Consider the following 13831-nt stretch of genomic DNA (forward strand, 5'->3'; position numbering starts at 1 on the left):
CTAGAGTGGCTCTGTGGCACTGACGTAAGTCGCTAGCCAGGGCCTCCATGCTGCTTCTTCACGGACATAGACATGTCACAGTTATAGCTTCAGACATTCCCAGTTATACAGACAGACAGGCTTGGATTTAGCAAGGCCATTAGAGAGAGAGAGAGAGCGTGCGTGTGTGAGAAAGCGCGCGTGTGTGTGTGTGTGAGCGTGCTTGCGTGATGCATGTGACAAAGCAGGATTTTCTCCATGGCTTTCCCGACCTCGGTGAACACAGGCCAGTCTAATGAGGGCACCAGGAAAGGACCAGGAAAGGTTGGGCTGATGATCCCGTTAGCAGCAGTCCAGACCCCAGTCTAAACTCTGGCTAAGCATCCTGAGGAATTTGAGACATGATCTGTGACTCACGCTGGACAAGTTGGAGGCCAATTACTCAATTACACACTCTTCACTGGAGCGGAGAGATTTAAAAGGCATACCATGGCTTTGAAATAATGGTGGTTAGTTAGCTGAGCTCACCCATTAGTAAAATACCAGCGAGTGTGGAAGGATTGACCCCTAGCTGTGGCCCCTAGCTGTGGGCTCTGGTTCTCTGTTCTAATGTGGCAATTTGGCAGTGGTTCCAATGGTTCCAGGGCTAGAAAATGTACAGCAGCGGTGTGGCTGGTCTTATCATCTTCACATAGAGGGAGAGAACAAACAGCTAAATTATTGAAGAGCGCTGTCCATAAACACTGACACTAGCAGTATGTGTGTAGTGTAGGGTTAGGTTTGGTGTTAGCATGTGTGTAGGTCAGGTCAAATTAGAAGTTACAAGGCTGTGATGACAAGCTCAGATTAGGCACCTTCACACTAAAAGAAAGGATGTGATCAAAAGATCCGTTGCTGGGAATCAGTTAGCTGACTCAAAATGGAGCCTATTGCACAGTACTTCTCCTGCACTGTAAAAAGTAGGACGGTACAGTTCTTCATCTGAAGTGCTTTTTCTGATTGGTATGACCCAAAATCACGCTTTGGTTCTTTCAACCTATTATATTAGTCTGAAATCAAATAACGACTTTGACAGATCAATGTGATTTTTTTTATTGAATGAAAGATTCTAAATTGTTTTCAACACGTCATGCACATTCACATTGCATAGCGGTGCGTGCAATGTAGTGGCAGCAGCCTATCAGAAGAGTTGTAGGCGTGGCCTATTGGGTCTGTGGCTTTCAGTTTGTTATTTTTGGCCACCTGTGAGAGTGAATGTCATTCCAGGTAATGTGTTCTGTTTTTATTATTTTATTATTATATGTTGACTGCCAGCACTGAATTTTAATAAATGGAAAATCCACTCAAAAACTAACTTTTGGTTTCTTTTTCATTAGTCCACTGTTGATACAGTCCCAAAATGTTTTGCATGTCAGCAGTCAAGATTTTAAGATATTGGACTTTCAAGAAGCAAAGTGTCATCATCATCATGATGATGCAAAATGAGTGGTTATGAGTAGACTAATGAGATGGTCACCATTGGATTACATTATTTTAACCAGTTAATTTGAAAGTCTTATGCAAAGAAAGTGTCATTATTTCATGTTATGGAACCAACTTAATATCTTGATTAACAATAAATTGATGTAACTGCTTGTAACCCAATTGAAGAAATGTAGATGGGTAATTCCAAAGTGAAAAATCAACTAAAATGTGTTATTTATATACTGTAATCATTTTCATTTATGATATTTTTTAGTAAGTTGAGTATTTAAAGAAACAGGTTGCAACTTGAAACATACAGTAGGTTTGTTAATAATCAAATATAACAGTTGGCATTGAGTCATATATTTGGTTTCAACAAATGTAGTTTTTTTCAATTGAGAAAACCTAACTCATGTAATTGTAACCAGTTGACACAATTTTTTTTAAATTCAAATAGTCACTTTTTACAGTGTGTTCACTCCACTGTGCAATGCATGATGGAATTGGTATGGAGCTGATGCGGCAGGTAACCTAACGGTTAAGAGAATTGTGACTATAACTGAAAAGTTGTTTCTTATATATATTTAAGTAAGGACATGTAATCCCTAAACAGCCTGACAAGATCAACAAATCAAAAACAAACTGTATAACCACAAACTGCCTGGAACTTATATGGATGACTAAGGCAGGAATGAGACTGCAGCAGGTTGGCATTTATTGTCATGAATCTTGCCTTGGAGGCAGCTCTGCATAGTGGTCACTAGCTGGCACAGCCACAGTCATAAAATCTGATTTTAAACCTAACACTAACCTTAACCTTAACCACACTGCTAACCTTATGCCTAACCTTAACCTTAAATTACGACCAAAAAGGAAATGTTTGTTTTCATGAATTGTTACAATATGTGACTCGTTTCAATAATCAAGGCGTATTTGGGGCGGCAGGTAGCCTAGTGGTTAGAGTATTGTGCCAGTAACCGAAAGGTTGCTGGATCAAATCCCCGAGCTGACAAGGTGAAAATCTGTCATTCTGCCCCTGAACAAGGCAGTTAACCCAGTGTTCGTAGGCCGTCCTTGTAAATAAGAATTTGTTCTTAACTGACTTGCCTAGTTAAATAAAGGTTAAATAAAAAAAAATCAGAAGTCACTACTTCACAGGAGAGGCATTTTAATTTTATCAAAATGCATTTTTTTACAGAAATGCCTTCTGAAACATGCAAACGTTCATGTGCCTTAATAACAAACGTGTATGCCATCTGTAAATATGAATACAATTTTTAGATTATGAGCCTAGTTGGTTTAGCCACGGAAAAAGACAGGAATCTTTCCACTAGCCAGGGCGGCGCACAATTGGCCCAGCATCGTCCGGGTTTGCCCGGAGTAGGCCGTCATTGTAAATAAGAATATGTTCTTAACTGACTTGCCAAGTTAAATAAAGGTTCAATTAAATAAAAAAGACTGTTAGTTAGCTAGCAAACATTAGCTTTCTGGCTCGCTAGCTAACATTACGTGTATGATCTGTGTAGTAATATTATTTGTATCTCAGAAAGCTAACATTGACCCTAGTTGGTTAGTTTTAGCTAGCTGCAGATTCATACTCTAGCATTTCATGCATAGTGGCTAGCTATGACAATCCATTTGTACTGTAGCTATGGGCTGGGATTATGGTTCATTGTTTAGCTAGCTAGCTGGCTACATGTCTAAACAAAAGACTCTACTTCGCAAGAGAATGATTACATGACCCATCAAGTTAGCCAGGTATGTCTGGGGGTGGTTACGGACATCTATTGTATATCATGAACATGTGTACTGTACATGTCTAGACAACAGTGACCCATCCACTTTTCTAGATGTGGTTGGGGGTGGTTATAGCATTTCTTTCACATGACCCATCAATTTAGACAAGTGTCTGGGTAAGCATCATCTAATAAGCTAATTATAAAATATAAATAAAATATTTTTATCTGGACACTTTCAAAGTCAGATTAGGATATAGGCCAAGTACCTGATGAAGTGTATTTTTACCTGAAGTTTTGAAAGAGATGGGTGGGGCTAAGGCTTAAGGGTGTGTGAACGATGCTGAATAGGTGTAGACAAAGACGAGCTCTCCAGTAGGTGTACCAAAATATTCAAGGGACATTTTCTCAAAAGTGGGGTTACAAGTTTATCAACTTTCAAAGCAGAATTACTTTCTCATTGTTTCTCAACTGCAGTGTATGATATACCATTTTGTAGCTCTGAATCTCTACTTTTATCCAATGTAAAAAAACTAAAGCAATTTCAAATGTTACTAGTCTACATAAGACCGAATGGAGGCGGTGGATCACACATAGCCAATATTGACTTTGCAGCTGGCCCATCTAGAGGAAATCACTCAGTTCTGCCTCCAGGGCAAGATTCATGACAATAAATGTCAACCTGCGAGACTGCATGCATCAAGAGCTCAGAAGGCAGCTGACACTTAGTCCAGTGGTGGGAAAAGTACCCAATTGTCCTACTTGTGTAAAATTAAAGATACATTAATACAAAATTACTCAAGTAAAAGTGAAAGTCACCCAGTATAATACTACTTGAATAAAAGTCTAAAAGTACTTGGTTTTAAAAATACTTAAGTATCAAAATTAAAAGTAAAAGTATAAATAATGTCAAATTCCTTATATTAAGCAAACCAGACGGCACCATTTTAGTGTTTTTATTTACAGATAGCCAGGGGCACACTCCAACACAGAGATAATTTACAAACGAAGCATTTGTGTTTAGTGTGGAGGATCAGAGGCAGTAGAGATGACCAGGGATGTTCTCTTGATAATTGTGTGATTTGGGCCATTTTCCTGTCTTGCTAGCATTCAAAATGTAATGACTACTTTTGGTGTCAGGGAAAATGTATGGAGTAAAAAGTACATTATTTTCTTAAGAAATGTAGTAAAGTAAAAGTAGTCAAAAATATAAATTGTAAAGTACAGATACCCCAAAAAGCAACTTAAGTAGATACTTTAATGTATTTTTACTTAAGTACTTTACACCACTGATTTAGTTTGATGCTAAACATTTTGTAACCTGGAACTTAAAACCTGTTGTGCTGCAGAGGTTTAGTGAGAGGATGTCTGTGTGTCTGGTATAGCGATGATAAATGCTCGTGTGTGTGTTTCATACTCTATGTCCACAGCTGGGTCAATGAGACTGAGGCAGCAGAATAGTCCTGACCGGTTTACAACCCACTTGATCGTATTACTGAGTGACGATCAATGAGCTTTACATCCTTGAGTCTTTCGTGATCGCTTACCCTACTGAGAAACAAAATACACCCATGGAGAGAGACAGCGAGAGAGAGAGAGAGATGGATGACTGGTCCTGATCTTAGATAATTAATCTCTCCTGCAGACCCACTCAATACTCATTCAGATATTTATTTAATTTATCACAATGTGAAATCAATCAAGAGTGACATTCAAACTTACTTGGTTTTTGGAGGCTTGGTGACTCGAGCGCAAGGGACTCTATGGACCTCACCCGACTCTGCTGTGGATGCGCTTGCTTCACCATTCGAGACGAATCTGCTCGATACGAACCGCTTTCGAGCACAATGGGAATCCGTTCCAAACTTCTGCCTGATCTCTCATAACCCGCATTGGTGTACCGCATGGGGCCACCTGCGGCAGAGGTGACTGGGTATCCAGTGTTCCCCTCCTCATGTCTGGACCGACTCTGAAGTGAGGACGCGCGGTGGTGATGCGTATTGTTGGTCCCGTTGCTCGAATCCAGTGGAATAACTTTGTTTTCAATCCGAGTTCCGACAGAGCAGGCAGAGAGCGGGGCTGGTTTTTGCGCTGGCAGATGGTGCTGATTAGAGTGCGGGTGTTCCGTGTGCACGGCAGACTGGCCCTTCATTTGGTTGTTGTTGTCCGGGTTCAGCATGGAGTATCGCAACCCCGCCACGAAGCGCTCAAATGTCAGGCAACCATGCGGTGGGGCCACCCGCCTCAGGCACTCCAGCACCCCGCCGGGCAAATCATGAGTATCTGCCCCTTGCCATCGACTCTCAATCTCCGATATGTGCACATACCCTCTCTTCCCGTCATCAAGGATGTCAAAGAGTGTCCTCAAACTTTGTAAAAATGCTTTGGGTAACCCATCTGTTGAATATTCCGTGTCTTTAGGCTGCATTTTACCGCTTCTGCTTGTCTTGCCTTCTCTTCTTGTGCCAATCCTACCGTAAATTGTCGATGACCAATTCAATTTGCAGCTCCGATCAGTCACTATCAGAGCCATTCATTTGTCAATCGTTGAACTGAATAATGGCAAACTCAAACCTCACCAAGATATATCTTATAACGTGGTTATAAAGTCTTATTACTTTGCGCGTGATACAACAAATATTCGTTTGTAATAAGTAGCCTAGCCTACTATATTTATTCAAAACTGAATAGAAATTCTACCAACTTCTCTTTATGTCTTCCATTGACGAAACACTGCTTCCCCTCTCCGCATTTGCAGCTCCAGGATACTTTTTTTCAACTGGACAGTCCTTCAAACGTCTGCGCAGATTTGTCTAGGGACGCAGCCATTGGTCATCGTCAGAATTGCCGTGCGTTTATTGGTAGGAGCTTGTGGAAGGCAGAAGTTTGAGTTGTGCTTTTGTTATTCATAGAGCCGGACGTTATTCGCCCAAGGATTCATACCCTGCCCACTTTATGAGTGAGGCAATATGTGTGTTTAACCTACATGTGGGTCTAATTGTTAAAAAAAAGAGAGGCAGTCTTTACCCAAGATGTTTACAGTAATGTTTATACGTAGTAATAGGCGTATGATACATTGTAGCCTACGAGTGATACATTGTAGATTAGAGCATTGTATTACCGCTATATTCCATAAATGAAAGTGTTTTAACTGACTAAGCCACTTATATTTCAGAATGTTTAACATATCGGGCTTTGTAAGCTTTATATGACCAAACATATCATAAAATATCTTTAGAAAAAAGGTTCTTATAACTAACACAAGTCACAGCAATCTCCTCTTTCCTCCATGTAGATACATCATTAGAGAAGTCACTTCCATTTCATCCTCAAGCCTCGCTTGCTCAGACTTGAATTCTTCTCTCATCCCTTGAGGACAACTTTTAATTTGATGTAATTTAAGTTTCACTCTGTCACAGGGAATGCTGCAACTTATATAGGGTACATTTATGATGTATCCCTGTTTCTACTCTCTCCTCTCACTGTAAACCAACCAACACAGTACTAGTCATTATTGATAACATATTGATTTTGTGAACAGAATCACTGAATGCCTGAGGGTGAGATCAAATTGATTGTCATAGTAAAGGATTTGACAATTGCATACAGTAGAAAGTCCTACACACAGTGGCTTTGGTCATTAATGGAGGGAATTATCCTAACAGTAAACCCTCTTTGGCTACTCCACCGGGGTCAGCTAGTGCACGCTCCTATGTAGTAGCATAGCTAGAGAAAAAGATGGTGTGTGTGCGTGCGTGCGTGTGCATGCTCATGTGTTTGTGCACGTGACAGAGAGAGATAGGCTGCACTGCCAATGTGAGTGGTGTTCTTTTACTGATCGGCAGGTTCACAGAGTCAGACAATTTAATCCTCAATTCTCTACCAGCCTCCCTCCCCTCCTTCTTTTCCTTTCACTCTGTCTCTCTCTCCCTGTCACGTACATACACCGCCACAGTCACACAAACACATAAGCCTGCGCGCGCGCGCGCACGCACACACACACACACACACTACAGTGCCCACAGTTCATGAGTGGAAGCTAAACCATGAGTGCACTGAGGGAATTATCCCTGACCCTGCTATTGTTTATCTTACTTATTAGAACCATAGGTTTACCCTGACCCCACTGGCCGACTCACACGCTCACACGCACACACATTATATCTTTTTTTTAACTTGTGCTCTGTATCTCTGTCTCTCCCTTCAGCAATATCACTGTGCATGTGGCAAACCATTTGAGAGCTGGGTCACCGCATTATTTTCGGGAAGTGCTTCAAATCTTAGGCTTTTATCCAAAGTTGAGTCACAATGGAAGACAGAGTGGAAGTACATTTAAGCGATGGAGGCTAAAGGAGGGAACAGATAGTGCCAAGTCTTTCTCTCATTTAGCCTTCAGATTAGACTGTGAATGTCTATTCGCAAATAATGAAACCAATCCAATCCTCATCTATGACAAGGATTGCCTAGTGGTTAGAGCGTTGGGCCAGTAACCCGAAAGGTTGCTGGATCAAATCCCTGAGCTGACAAGGTAAAAATCTGTCATTCTGCCCCTGAGCAAGGCAGTTAACCCACTGTTCCCTGGGTGCTTAAGATGTGGAGGTCGATTAAGGCAGCCCCCCGCACCTCTCTGATTCAAAGGGGTTGGGTTAAATGCGGAAGACACATTTCAGTTGAAGGCATTCAGTTGTACAACTGACTAGGTATCCCCCATTTCCAAGCCTTCATTCTGTTCCTGCTTTTCTGGAGTTTCTGGAGCCTAGTATTGTTAAGAGAGTTTATTTAAGCACTTTTCTGGGTGCCTAAGGTAATGGACTTTGGTCACATAGTTTCTCCGGATAGTTATGTGTAAAAAGACTCTATTGTTTCACTGGCCTCCATTAAGTGAGAAAAACACATATTTGCACAAATTTGAAAAGGAAACTAGTTCAGTTATGCAAATGGTGCCACGGTAGGGTTTTAGATACAATACAATCGCATTGTGTTCTATTTACACCCATACTGATTTTTACCACCCATGAAGCTGATCCTGTGTTTTTTATAACAATAATGATGCAAAGGACTGATATCTTAGCCAAATCCTTCAGACTCCTATAAATACATGCAGTATGTATTTATAGATTGTAATGCATGTCTTGCTCTAGTCTAAGCCATCTATCGAATTCATTATGTGACAGGGGGCTTATGGAAGAATGTTTCCTTGTTCTTGGAAGCATTGTTAATCACTGTAAATACCAAACTACATAGTAATGACACACTGTGCCTCTAGTATGTATGAAAACAGAAATATCAGACCAATTCCAATATGCCTGTTAGCATTAGTTCAGGTATGATTTTTAATGGCCTTGAGAAAAGGAGCTTGAACCATACTACATCTTCATGTTTTACCCAGCATCAGTATATTTAGAATCCTTACAAACTCTACTCTAGAGAAGGCTAGTAACAGTGACTAAAGTTCGGGGCAGGGTACTGGGCGAAGGCCATCTAGTGAAACTATTTAACAGTCTGATGGCATGGAGATAGAGAATCTTTGTCTCGCAGTCCCAGCTTTGATTCACCTGTACTGTCTCCGCCTTCTAGATGGTAGCGGGGTGAACAGGCTGTGGCTCGGGTGGCTGAGATCCTTGACGATCTTCAAATCAAATAGAATTTTATTGGTCACATACACATGTTTAGCAGATGTTATTGCGGGTGTAGCAAAGTGCTTGTAAAAGTGTATACCTATAGGAAGGGAGGAGCAAAATGGTATCGTGGCCACTACTGCACCAGATCAAGCTTGGTGTTATAATTTTTGGATTATCAGCTAATGCATTGTGTGGGACGTACACATTGTCTTGAATGTCCTGAAAAGTCAGTCAGAGTCAATAGAATGAGTTAAGCTGGTCATTTGGGACATGAGAAGATTAAGACACACACATAAGACTATAGGCCGTTACTGCAATGAGACCGGACAGGAGGTAGAATACACTGACTTGAAGTGTCAAATAGTCACAGTTTCACGCTCTCATGCCTCTTCTTCAACCAAATGAGCAAATTCGCACGAGAGATGTGAGTGGCTTTACATATATATACGTGAGCCAGCTAGTGGTGGCATGTCTAAATAATGGTGACCAAAGCCCCCTCTCCAGACTCACAGCATTTACTATATATATATACTGTAAGTGACAAAAGCAAACATGATCTATTTAATGGATGTTTCAGAGGTAAATCCTGTACGTCGTTAACACTAATGCTTATCACTAACAGGAAATCAACACATTGTGCTAATCTGTTTTAGCCTATTCATTTTAAACTGCTTCAGTTCAATGAACATTATGTCATGTATCATTACAGACATCTTCACATTAGCGTACCCTCGTCTGTGTGGACTTCTCTTCCCTCCGGTCATCACTTCTTTGCCATCTCTCATCAACGCAAATTCCATTGACTTTAAATTGAACAGAATTAGGCAAATCATGCAAAGTACTCACAAATGTGTTAATAAAAAAAATCCACTAAGGATTAAAAGCTATAATCATAAAATATCCTAGATAAATTGATGTAGTATTAGCCTACATAAAGTGTGAGACACATTCACCAAGTGGATGAATACAGACAGTACAGTCCTTACAATGCAATTCTAGAAGACCTTTGTCAAATAGTTTCGCATCCTGTAAGGCATCCTGCTCATACCCTCTGTTGACTCAAAGTAAAGTTGAGGAGTTGCTAAATAAAGTCAATTCTGAATGAAAGAGAAACAAAGCATTATACCTAGTGATATACTGTATGTTATGCTGCTAGTATAACCTGTCCCAAACTGTGTTAAATGCGCAGGAATTCTACAAAACCTCAATGATCCATACTAACCACTAGTGGCAATTTAGGAAACTATTGGTTCGTTTCAGCCGTACAGCATGCCAACCAAGGCATAAAAAATAATACAGGATCATGAGCTTAAAATTTGAATCCCCCCCAAAAAGTTTATTTTTTTTTGTGGAACTCTGTCAAAATGCAACAACATTTGCCCTCGTATCCTGCTCCAGGGATTTTTCTGCCATTGTAATCCTTGGGCGGGCCGCCTAAGCTTTTTTTCGGGTCACCTAAGTGCAAACAGTGTAAAAAAAATAAAAAAATAAGTGTAAACTTAAACGACTAAAACCAGATATAAAGTATGTAGAAAAGATAATGGACCTATACATTTTAAAATAATATAATCTCTGAGAACTAACAATCACCAAAATAAAAACTAGACTGCAGGGAGAAAGGAAAATTCCCAAAACAATTTAGCAGTATTAATTTTTCTTATTGTTTGAGCAAAAGAAACTAGCTTTAAAACTGCAAAGAAAATCCTCAGCTCCATGGCAGAATATGTAGAATTGTGGGAAATTAGCATTAAACCTCTTAAGGATTAGCCCATTTTTCAATTTTCATCTAAAATGACATACCCAAATCTAACTGCCTGTAGCTCAGGCCCTGAAGCAAGGATGTGCATATTATTGGTTCCATTTGAAAGGAAACACTTTGAAGTTTATGGAAATGTGAAAGGAATGTAGTAGAATATAACACTATAGATCTGGTAAAAGATAATACATCATCTTTGAAATGCAAGAGAAAGGCCATAATGTATTATTCCAGCCCAGTTGCAATTTAGATTTTGGCCACTAGATGGCATCAGTGTATGTGCCACATTTTAGATGAACCATTGAATGAGCCATTGAATTTCTGTTCAAAATTTTGAATCTAGACTGCCCAAATGTGCCTAATTTGTTTATTAATAACTTTTTATGTTCAAAATTGTGCACTCTCCTCAAACAATAGCATGGTATTTTCACTGTAATAGCTACTGAAAATTGGACAGTGCAGTTAGATTAACAAGAATTTAAGCTTTCTGACAATATCAGATATGTCTATGTCCTGGGAAATGTTCTTGTTACTTACAACCTCATGCTAATCGATTTAGCCTACGTTAGCTCTACCATCCCGTGGAAGGGACACCAATCCCGAAGAAGTTTTAAACTGCAACATTTTCTCTCAGATGCATGACAAAAGGCGCCCGGCTCGCCACAAGGAGTCACTAGAGAGTGATGAGCCAAGTAAAGCCCGCCCTGGCTAAACCCTCCCCTAACACAGACGACGCTAGGCCAATTGTGCGCCGCCCTGTGACACAGCCTGGGATTGAACCCGGGTCTGTAGCGATGCACTGCCTTAGACCGCTGCGCCACTCAGGAAGCCCTAGATAAATAGCTTTAGGCTCTCATCTCCAAGATGGGAGCCTCTAAAATGTGTTAGAAAATGTAGCCACGCTCTTTGCCACACCCCCTACCAAACCCCCTTTTTAATCCAGAAAAAACCCTGCGCTCCAAATCCAAATCTCACAGCCTATTGGTCTGGAAATCTGACCCTTACTCATGTGTCAACAGTGGTTTACCTTTGAGGAGATAAAAGCTTAATGATATACATGATTTCTATTGCATTAAACCCAGTAAATCAAATCAAATTTTATTTGTCACATGAGCAGAATACAACATGTGAAGTATTTACAGGATGTGATCAAATGGACATTGTTTATTCAACCCTCAAGCCCCAAGGACCACTCTATAACATATAATAATGTTTTTCCCTTACCTTTTCCATATATTAAATAAACTATGCACTATACAGGACTCATCTGAACACAAGTCAGGGTGGCCCAATCTGACAAAATGCCATGATCAACTAAAACCCTTACACGGTTTTCTGATCTATATAAAGGGTTCAATCACTAAACCCGCGTGAAACTAAGTCCAGCATGGCAGAACATTGTCCAATGGTGACACAGTTGAACCATAATACATAAATAAATGTGTTTATTGATAGGGTTGAGTGGGTGAGATGTGAAGCAGAGGACTGGGGTTGCCTGTACATGAGTATGTCCTGTGGTCATTCCATCACATCTCCATATGGGGTCTTCTTCGGCCCAGCTGGTTCCTCAGGGGCAGGCTCTGCTACTGCAATACAGACAAACACAGAGCGATGTCAGAGACCTGAGAGCTGAATAAACCGCTGACCTAATGTCTACCCCTCTTATTTTGTGTCCGTCTTCACAACCAGCATTGAGATTTACTCCACGTAGTATAGAATGGCATAGAATAGAGTAGAACCACTGCTATACTCACTGTGTGGTGTTCTGTCTGGTACTTTCCCTGTCTCTATTAGCATCCATAGGTCAGTGCACTTCATTGTCTCCCAGCGTGTCACTGCATAGCTGCCCACTGACGAAGCCGCTGAAGCGGAGTAGAGGGGGCAATGAAAGGAACAAGGTGAGACAAAGCGTTAGACATGATTGACGTTTAGACAATCATTCTAAACTCTATATTACTGAAAGTTATAGCTAAACATCACATTCTGTAATTTGAGTACACAGGCACACTCTCACCTGTTGAAATCAGCAGGTTCCACTGCAAAGGATATGGAAGCCTCTTCTGAATAACTTTTTGTATGAGAAATAATCCACTTGTCCCTACAATAGAGTACAGGAAATGTTAGGGTACATGAAAGAGGCTCCACGATGCATTTATGCATAAATAAATAGTTATTATATGAAGTGAAAACAAAGCATTGGGAGAGTGTCTGTCACTCACCCAATATAAAGGTCCCTGTCCCTTTCATGAAGGCATGAGACTGACAGGCAGCATACTGCTGTAAACCCTGAGAGAGAAGAAAGATCGCAAATGGGTTGAATACAAAATGCAATCATCATTTGAGAGATTATTTGATGTTCAATATGTGTCCCAGGTTAGGTAGCTCTGGTAAGAAATCTGAGAACACAACTAGCAAGGAAGAACAAGGAAGGCTGTAAAACCTAGCAAATGTATATAATCGTGTTTAAAACGTGAAAACACAAAGCAAGTGTAATCTACAACTGAGTTATAGGAACCATTTAGCAGTGTCTTGCGTAAAATGTTGAAGCAGTAGAAAGAGAAAGGACCAACCGGATGTTTTGCTGCAAGCGCATCGTCCACTTTTGTGAGTCCAAGGTTGACCATTTCGTAAATAAACACTTTAATTAAGTTGACGTATTTATTATACCACTACAATATCCAACATATACAAGCCGATGTGTACATAACTGTTATGAAACTTTCAACTTCCGCATAGAGTAAAACAAATCCCGAAGAGTATAATTTTATGAAGGTTTTTGTGATACTAAATGACTCACGACGCCTCGTGGTGTGGGGGCGTCAGTGCAGCTCTTAACTAATGACTGTTGAGAGGCATAAAGTGTGCATTACTGTATTCACTTTTATGGGTAGATAAATCGTTTTGCTTAGTGGTATTGGTATAGTTTATTTTCTGCTGTGTAAACATTTGTAATTTCTATATTATGCAAAAGTTTAAGATTTAGCATACAAAAAAAATTCAAAGACCGGTAATCAAAACTACAATAGAACATGCTTGTCACAGTCTTGATTATTTTCTTCTCTGAACATGTAAGATTTTTTAGTGTGATCCAATACTTTACTCTACTGGTCATAGTCAGCTTTTATTTAGGCAAGTCAGTTAAGAATAAATTCTTAATTACAATGATGGCCTACCAAAAGGCCTCCTTTTGACAGGGGCTGGGATTAAAAATAAAATAATAGGACAAAACACACATCACGACAAGAGAGACAACACAACGCTACATAAAAGAGAAA

At 40.1% G+C, this 13831-nt stretch overlaps 2 protein-coding genes across 3 annotated transcripts in view; both read right to left on the minus strand.

The window, feature by feature from the left end:
• LOC139543548 (suppressor APC domain-containing protein 2-like) overlaps window positions 1-5954 on the minus strand; it is a 28975-nt gene extending 23021 nt beyond the window's left edge. Inside the window, exon 1 of one of the 2 annotated variants that reach the window (XM_071349735.1) lies at window positions 4902-5954. In XM_071349735.1, coding sequence (XP_071205836.1) covers window positions 4902-5712 — 811 coding nt within the window. In that variant the 5' untranslated portion in view covers window positions 5713-5954. The remainder of the gene's footprint in view (window positions 1-4901) is intronic. The other variant, XM_071349734.1, reaches the window with a different exon arrangement.
• Window positions 5955-11633: 5679 nt separating this feature from the next.
• Window positions 11634-13361, minus strand: tmem141 (transmembrane protein 141). The gene is made up of 5 exons (XM_071349736.1): window positions 13127-13361; window positions 12776-12842; window positions 12571-12654; window positions 12311-12418; window positions 11634-12142 (listed from the first exon to the last, which is right to left on the minus strand). The coding sequence occupies exons 1-5, from the start codon at window positions 13178-13180 to the stop codon at window positions 12075-12077; spliced, it is 381 nt and encodes a 126-aa protein (XP_071205837.1). The 5' UTR covers window positions 13181-13361; the 3' UTR covers window positions 11634-12074.
• Window positions 13362-13831: the final 470 nt, after the last annotated feature.

This window comes from Salvelinus alpinus, chromosome 18 (genome assembly GCF_045679555.1).
Source record: "Salvelinus alpinus chromosome 18, SLU_Salpinus.1, whole genome shotgun sequence".
In the NCBI taxonomy this organism is placed as follows: Eukaryota; Metazoa; Chordata; class Actinopteri; order Salmoniformes; family Salmonidae; genus Salvelinus; species Salvelinus alpinus.

What these genes read in the sequence shown, in the direction of transcription:
- tmem141 (XM_071349736.1), bottom strand. Translation starts at nt 13,180, where the DNA reads ATGGTCAACCTTGGACTCACAAAAGTGGACGATGCGCTTGCAGCAAAA. An exon ending in GACAGGGACCTTTATATTGG is followed by an intron (nt 12,655 to 12,775) that starts GTGAGTGACAGA and finishes ACTCTATTGTAG; the next exon opens with GGACAAGTGGATTATTTCTC. An exon ending in GAACCTGCTGATTTCAACAG is followed by an intron (nt 12,419 to 12,570) that starts GTGAGAGTGTGC and finishes ACTCCGCTTCAG; the next exon opens with CGGCTTCGTCAGTGGGCAGC.